This window comes from Falco cherrug, chromosome 2 (genome assembly GCF_023634085.1).
Source record: "Falco cherrug isolate bFalChe1 chromosome 2, bFalChe1.pri, whole genome shotgun sequence".
Taxonomy (NCBI): Eukaryota; Metazoa; Chordata; class Aves; order Falconiformes; family Falconidae; genus Falco; species Falco cherrug.
In genome coordinates this window covers 43,835,907-43,844,265 of record NC_073698.1, presented here as the reverse complement: position 1 = coordinate 43,844,265, position 8,359 = coordinate 43,835,907, and the positions used below count along the sequence as shown (strand labels likewise).

General features: G+C 48.3%; 1 protein-coding gene across 6 annotated transcripts in view; it reads left to right on the top strand.

Moving 5' to 3' along the window:
• The first annotated feature begins 477 nt into the window (after positions 1-477).
• The window catches only part of DACH1 (dachshund family transcription factor 1), a 369,849-nt gene continuing 361,967 nt past the window's right edge, over positions 478-8,359 (top strand). For all 6 annotated transcript variants that reach the window (XM_055702639.1, XM_055702638.1, XM_055702636.1 and 3 more), the window contains exon 1: positions 478-1,262. In XM_055702639.1, the coding sequence (XP_055558614.1) occupies positions 514-1,262 (749 nt within the window). In that variant the 5' untranslated portion in view covers positions 478-513. The remainder of the gene's footprint in view (positions 1,263-8,359) is intronic.

The window sequence follows — 8,359 nt, the reverse complement described above, 5'->3', positions numbered from 1 at the left end:
TCCGCACCGTGTGACAACAACAACTCGTCCAGCGAGCGGCGGCGGCAGCCAGCACTTCCCAGCTCATTTTCTCTCTGTCATTCCCCTCTCAATCTTTGATCAATGTACTTGCCAGAGAGAACCGAAGTCCTTCAAACCTCCTCCTTTTCACCTTCGTCTTTAACGTGGTGCTAGAGCAAGGACCACAAAAAGAAACTGCCCTCCCCCCTCCCCTCGGCCCCAGCCCCGCCGCCCGGAGCGGACTTCTCCTCCTCCTCCTCCTCCTCCGTCCCCACTTGCGGGACACTTTGTGCGTTCTCTCTCTCACTCTGCCCCCTGCTCTCTCGCTCGCCGCAGCACCTGATCCGGGGTTATCCCCCCCCTTCTTCTCCCCCCTCCTCCCTTCTCTCCTTTCCTCCTTTTTTATTTTTTTTATCTTCTTTTTTTTTTTTTTTTTAATTTTTCCCCTTTCCCCTGCGTGTGTGTGTGGGAACTTTCCCCCCTCCCCCTGCCCCCTCCGCCGTATATGTGACCATGGCCGTACCGGCTGCTTTGATCCCTCCGACCCAGCTGGTCCCCCCTCAGCCTCCGGTCTCAACTTCTGCCGCCTGCACCACCACCACCACCACCTCCTCGTCGGCCACCTCCTCGTCGGCCACCTCCTCTCCGTCTCCGTCCATCGCTCCCCCGCCGGCCGCTTCGGGGACAAACCTATTCCGGCCGGAGCCCATCGCGGCGGCGGCGGCGGCGGCGGCAGCGGCGGCCACAGTCACCTCCACCACCAGCGGCGGCGGCGGTAACGGCAGCGGCGGCGGCGGCAGCCCCAGCCTGGGCACCGGCGGCGGCGGCGGCGGCAGCAGCGGCGGCGGCGGCAGCAGCGGCGGCGGCGGCACCTCCACTCCCAGTGCCAGCGCGGCCAGCGCGGCCGGCAGCCTGCCCGGCAAGCCCGTGTACTCGACCCCGTCCCCGGTGGAGAACACCCCCCAGAATAACGAGTGCAAGATGGTGGATCTGAGGGGGGCCAAAGTGGCCTCCTTCACGGTGGAGGGCTGCGAGCTCATCTGCCTGCCCCAGGCGTTCGACCTCTTCCTGAAGCACTTGGTGGGGGGCTTGCACACGGTCTACACCAAGCTGAAGCGGCTGGAGATCACGCCCGTCGTCTGCAACGTGGAGCAGGTCCGCATCCTGAGGGGGCTGGGGGCCATCCAGCCCGGGGTCAACCGCTGCAAACTCATCTCCAGGAAGGATTTCGAGACCCTCTACAACGACTGCACCAACGCCAGGTAACCGCCGCAAGGCACACGCACACCCCGCGGGACACCCCCGCCGCCGCCGCCCCCGTCCCACCCCCGCGCGGTGCGGCCCGGGCGGACGCTGCGCCGCTTCCCGCTGCCACCGCGCGGGCCGGGGGGGGGGGGCGGCCTGCAGCCGCGTGCGTTCGCCCCCTCTCTCTCCCTCGCTGTCCCGGCACCCAGCCGGCCTCCTCCGCAGCCGGCTGCGCCGCTCCTCGGCGGGACGGAGGGAGAGAGGGAGGAGAGAGGGTGCTTCTGCCCCCCCTCCCTCTGCGCCCTGCAAGTATCGCCCTGTCATTGCCCCCTTCCCTCCCCCCGGCCGAGGCGTGCCGGGGGCTCGGGACTGCCGCGGGGAGCGGAGGGCCGGCGGGGCCGCGGAGAGGGTGGCGGGGCCAAAAAGTGCTTTCTGACCGACCCCCCTCCTCAAGTTTATCCCTGGACGTGTCTTTGAAACGAGCGGCCCTGAGAAAAAGCTGCCCGAAGGGTGCACAGGAGTGGGCGGGGAGCGGTCCAGGCGGGGGTGGGGGGGGCAGCGACACACAGGCACTCGGGTTTCGTGTGACTGGGATGGGGCGCCGGGCCGCCTGCCGGGCGGAGGGCCTGGCCGGGGTGGGTGGAAGCCACTTGGCCATCAGCTGCTGTCATATATCCGAAGGGGCACGTGCACTTTTTGTATAGGTCTATGAGGCAGTTGCCACATGGCGAACGGGGCGGGGGGGTGGGGTGGAGGGAGGGCGGGAAGACCGTGAGGAGGAGGTGGTGGCGGCGGCGGCTGCGGCCGCTTTGGGGTAGCGGGGAGGGGTGCCCGGCGGCCGGGCTGGCCTGCTCCCTCCGGGGCGGGGTGGGCGTGGGGGGGGGGGGGTCCCCGTGGAGCAGGTGCGAGCGGCTCCCGGCCCCCGCCAGCCGCGGAGAGGGCGACGGTGGCAGCGGGAGCGGGGATGGTATCTGGCCAAGGCTGAATCCGGTTACCGCGCTATTCTGCGCGGGCGCGGTGGCGGGGATGGCGCCGGGGGCGGGAGGGCAGCGCTCCGGGTACCGCCGCGCTGCCCTGCCGTGCATCCGCGGGTCGGGGGGTCAGCGGAGGAGAGGTGAGGCCCCAAACTTGGCACAGCCGGGGAGGGGTGTTTGGGGGGGGGCGGGGTGCGGAGGAGAAGGAGCGGGCAAAAGAGGAAATTCCTGCTGCGGTAGCAGCCGGCTTTGCAACCGAGGGCGAAAATGTGGGGCTGTTATCTCTCAATCTGTAGGTTACAGGGCTGAAGCTGCTTGATAAGGAGAAGGGATCGCATAACAGCCGTGACCCCGAGATCAGAGCGGTCGGAAGCGCCTCCAGTTCCCGGGGGCTCCCCCGGCCTGGGGCGGGGGGCTCCGGCTCTGCCGCGCTGGAGGGGCGGTGGGAGCACCACACGGAGCGAGGGCTCGCCGAGGAGGAGGGCGCGGGCAAAGTCCCGACGATACTTTCAGTGTACGCAAATAAACAGAGCGGGCTCCTTTCACTTTCCTGTTGTCAGATTTCAAGGTGCAGCAACCGCCAACACGTGGGCAGCTAACCCCGCGCGGGGCCGTGCCGTGCCCTGCCCTGGTGGCGGGGGCTGTGACATCCCCTCCGTCCCCCCTGCCCGAGGCGGCGGGGGGCAGATGGGGCTCGCCAGCCTAGAGCGGGGCGAAGCACGGCACTTACTCTGCGGTGGCTGTTGCTCGATGGATTGTTGAAGTTCCTGAATATTCAGGGTAGCAGGACAAAACAGCCTGGAATAACTTCCAGGCGCTGACATAACTGTAGCTGCTCGGGTAACTGCTGTTGTTTCATGTGGAATCAACATGAATATTAATAGCTGCTCTTAGACGATTGGGGTGTTGGTTGTTTTTTTGGGGTTTTTTTGTGGTTTGTTTTTTGTTTTTGTTTTTGTTTTTTTTTTGCGTGGCATGTAACAACTGCACGAGTGCCAAGATTTGGTCCTTAAAATAAACTAATGGAAGTTTTCTTTTGCCACGGTCACTGTAATTTTAACACGTGAAATTAAAAAATACAGAAACTTTTTTTTTTTTTTTTTTTTTTGGGCGGGGGGTATGGGGTCACTGGTTCCTGGACTTTGCAGGGATATAGAAGGGTTTGGCAGCCTGTTTGTAACATGGGTTGATCACGTAAACACCACCGAATCGGCCGGGTTTCAGCTGTTTCTGAGGTCTGCTGTGTTATCATCTGGCGTAGTAGAAATTACAGTTGTGGGTTCAGAAGTGGATAGGATTTGACCCTTAAAAAGTGTAATTGCAGTAGACTTATTTATACATCCATTAAGCAAATAACTTAATGGAAAGGATATACAATAGGTATGCAAAATGTATCATTACAGTATAGACAAATAAAGCAAAGTGGGTCAGTGAGTTTTGGTCAAAATGGATGATACCATCAGAAGATAAATCTGTATTTACTTTCTGGGTTTCCCCTCCAATACATTTCACTGTGATTCTCCTTTCCTTACAGATTAATTATTTTTAATTATTTCTGACGTTACAGTAATTACGCAGGATATTTTATTCTCCCCAGTTCAGTGATTTAAGTGACCTTTCCAGACTCTCAGTTACTGCATACTTTAGCCGGGTGATGTCTTTTGTATCTGGGTGGACACTTACTGTTGGGATAGAAGCTCTAAGAGCCAACTCCATCCTAGCGGCTAAATTGTTATACTCATCAGATTCAGAAAATTTGAACCAGCATCTTATCACCGTTATATTTGTCTCATAATCAGCTGATGCACTCGAATACACTAATCCCTTTTTGGAAAGCTTCATCAAGGTTAATACGTTATTTAATCAAAAAAGGCATCCAAATAAAGCCATTACTTTGTTGTTCTTTAAATGGATTGAATCGTTAGTTGCCAGTTGCTGTGGAAATAATTTGTAATAACTTATTTCGTGATGGAAAACTTTTAGAGGTGTTTCACTAAAATGATACATTTTAACTGTGATATTGCTATTTAAAAAATCAATAAAACAAAAATCAATAAAACACCAAGGGATTTTCTATTGAATGCTTAATGTGGAGGTCTGTAAAGTGAATTGGTTTTTGTGTTTATTTGTGATACTACTAATAATAACATGATACTAAAGGACCTTTTTCTAAATTAGGCTTCTGTATCAGTTCACTGGAAAAATAAGCTTCCGTTATGGAAGATGACTTTTCTTTTCTGGTCATACTGACCTTTGCTTTTATTTTCCTCATAAAAAGCACTGGTCGCCAAACAGAAATCCAGGAAATAGCAAACTGTGCATTTAGCTTACATTCCGATTAAACGGTTTGACATTAATGGGATGTTAGAAAGCCATGTGCCAAACAAACGGGGAGGATAAAGGCAAAACATGGAAAATATTTAAAGCTACTAGATGCCAGTCGAGTCAGTTTTCTTGAATGTGTGCGTGAAAGAGAGTACCGAACGGCGCACTGGATGTCACCTGCCTGGGATTAATGACCTGGAAGCTATTGATCACAGATTGTTTCTGGTCTCTTGTGTTTTGAGCACTTGTCGTGAAATGTTACCATGCTGGGTTCCTTCGTGGAGTTTTCCCATAGACTTAGGTTGGCTTTGGATCGTGTCCACCCGAGTAAAGACTAAAAGCGTGTGCCTTCTTCTGACCTCCCTCCTGTGGCCGGGATATGTTAATCTTTTCTGACATTTGAAGATGATTTTGAATGAGTTCGCTGACATTCATACTTAAAGCAGGGAATTATTTGCACTGTTTGGAAGCTATTTACAAATTTTGGAAAACAACCTAATTGATTTTTGAGTATAAAGGGGAAAGATGCTGAACATGAAACAATTCTCTTCAAAGCCTGTCTTACACGGCAGTTACTCAGTCTCTCTTTGCTAGCTTCTGCTTCTCTCAAATTATGTGGACCTAGCATGTGCTTGTTTACTGAATACTGCACGCTTGCATAGTTTTTCCCCGTTTGTATTAATTAAAGGAGTATCTCACCCAGATAGGTTAGTACAGATCATAGGTATTTTAAATGAACAGGTCAGCAAGTGCAGCTGGAAGGAATGTCAAATACGTAGTATCTGCAGTTTATATTGATGACCTTCCTTCTTGCCACAGATTACTAAAATATAATCAGCAGAAATATGGTAGGTTTTACAAGCAAAGACGACTTCTGGAAGGCCAGAGGATAAATTGTAGTAACTATAAAGGAGTGAAAGGTTTGGAGGTGGCTTCCTCAGACTTAAAAAAAACCTGAAAGACTCCAGCTGCTCACAATAACAGAACTTTAATATCCATCTTATGGTTATTTATTTATTGGTAGATATTACAAGTTAGAAGCTGAGATCTTTGGGCCATGCTTATTACAACAGAACAGAGAATTTATCCCTTTAATCTGATGCTTAGTCCCTGGCATCAGCCCAGTATCTGATACTTGAGGAAGGGAACACTTCTCCCCAGTGAGCGTTCGTTGCCTGTTGTGCAACGCTGCCGGTGCTGTTCCTCTGCAGGGATGTGAGGGGCTGCTAGTGGTGGGCAGAGGGACGTTTTTTTCCTTGATTACTTCATGTGATTTTCCTGAAGTGTTCCATTTGATTTACTCCTCCTTTATCTTATAGCTATGACTATTGGTAAAGTTTTATGGGTTTTGTTGTGCGTTTTTTCTTTTTTTTTTTTTTTTAAAAACGTTTCACCAGTAGCTGTAGTTTATATAAAACTGCACACTTTTGTTGTCAGTTTTGTATCAACTTACCAGAATGGACTGTGGGAAAGCACAGCGAATAGCTTTGTTATTTCCACAAACTATTACTATCTGTGTTCAAATGCTTGGTTCAGTCTTGGGCCTCCACTCTCTTTCTGCAGCTGGAGGCATGGTGCCTGAGGCTACTGGTCCTACCTGGGATGCTGGGAGCGCGCCCCACAGCGTGCCCCCTAGGGCTGGCACCTGGGGGGCTGCCGTTCCCACATGGGCATTTGTCTCCACTGCTTCTCAGCACAGCAAACCAAAATGCACTTAAAGTCATCTTATTTACTCTACTTGCCTGCTTAATGTTTTGGAATCTGGAGTGTGTTCGGAATGTTTGTTGGAAATGCTAGTTTTGTTTGACTGCCATTGAGTATTTCTTCTGTTTTCTCCTGTTACTAGATCGTTCCAGACGGCTGTTTTTGCCTATCTCTGCAATTCATCATCTAAAGTGAATTGCATACGAAACAGAGAATTGTCATACACTGGATTGAATTTCAGTATTTTTCTTTTGAACTATTATCGTAGATACATTAAATTATTACTGCAATCCCTGCTGGTCTGATACAGGTAAATCTCTTTCAGTGTTGCCAGTATTGCCTCTTCATGGAGGAGCTTTACAAGTTTAGCGGTAAAAATTAATTCCTGGCTGCAGGATAGCAGAGGGAGTAGTCAGAAACTACGGAGTTTTATCAAAATTGTATGAGCCAGCGAACCAAGAGTCTGAAACAACCACAATGCCTGTCTGTTTTTAAGCAACAGGACTGGATTTAGATCTTCTTTGTTCTTTTATAAGTTAAATATGTTTTGTTTAAAAAATAACGTTTGGGGCATCTGCTTTGCATTATGAGTTAATTCCATTCATTGTTTTAAACTAGTTATTAACCTTTTGCAAATTATATGCTGCACATGAACAGTAATTTTTTCAATACTCTTTAAATGTGCATACTGTAACAGCGCCATAATGTGGACTGACATAATATGAATTGACAGTAAATTTTTAGTTGCCTAAATAAGTATTTAAATGATAGAGCTGAAGAGTCATCTGCAAAAAGCTATTATGATCCAGAGAGTTAATTCATATATAGATAATTTCTCCAGCATGCATTAAGGAAGAATTTTTCTTTTCCATCATCATTTAAATTATTTTCAAAAATCCTGAAACATAAACAAAAAATCTTCATATTTAGTATCAAGGTATGTCTGTGACTTGATAAATTCCAGGTTGCTTTGAGTAACTTTACCCTTAACCCATTATGTTTTGCTTATTTCTATGATGCGGTGCTCAGCCAGGGGCATCTCCTAACAGGTCCTGATGTTTCATTTCATAAGCATTGCAGAATATTGAAATGTAATCTCTTAAATATGGAATTTTAGCTTTAACTGTGAATAACTGTGAACTGTTTAAAACTTCTTTTTTTTTTTTTTTTAAGGGAAGAAAAATAAAAAGGGTGGTAGTATCTTTTCCATAGCATAAAGTAGAAAAACGCTATCACTGAATTTTATAGGAGGAAGGATCAGCTTTTGACCATACAGTTACTTCCCAATTTGTAGTTCTTTACTCTAAATCAGTGATAGTGATGAGCTGGGAAACTACACTGGGGAAGGATAACTTTGTAAATACTGAGTACTTGCATTTTTCTGTGAATTTCCATAGGTCAGTTTTGGAGATGGGATATTGGACTGAAAGGACCCTGAGCGGCAGTTCACGATACATTCACCAAAATTCATGGAAGTGCTTGCATGAGTTGTGGTTGAGGAAATAGATTACAAAATATATTTCAGTTCACAGTGCTTTAGACAATGTTTTGTGATAATTACATTTAGAGTCAATATCCTCCTGTGGCAGGGGTATGAATATATACAATACAATTTGCAGAATTGTATCAAAAGATGTCATAAATTGCGTGTAGCCGAACAGTGTATTAGGAATAAAGAGAAACTTTCTAAACCAGTATAAACCTATTTTTTTAATATTCTTAATATTATGCTTTTGATGTAATAAAACAGTCTAAAGGTTTTGTCATGCACCCCTGAGAACGCTGGTATGGGTAACACCTGCGTAACTTTCTGTTCATTATTCTGTTTAAAGGTACCCTGTTGCCTCCAAAACTAATTTACTGTAGATATTTTCTTTGCATCCCATATATTTTGCAGCTTCCTCGTGAAGAAGAAAGTTATTTCAGTATGAAAAAAATAAATAATATTTTTGTTGCAAATACTAAACAGTGGGGTTTTATGTCCATTGGAAGGCTGACATTAGCTATAGTCCAGAAGCAGTGCAGCAGGTCAATTAAAATTTTCCAGTGCACCTCACCACAATAACTGGATGTTCTTTTTTCCATTAAAATAAGAGGGTGTTTTGATCTTG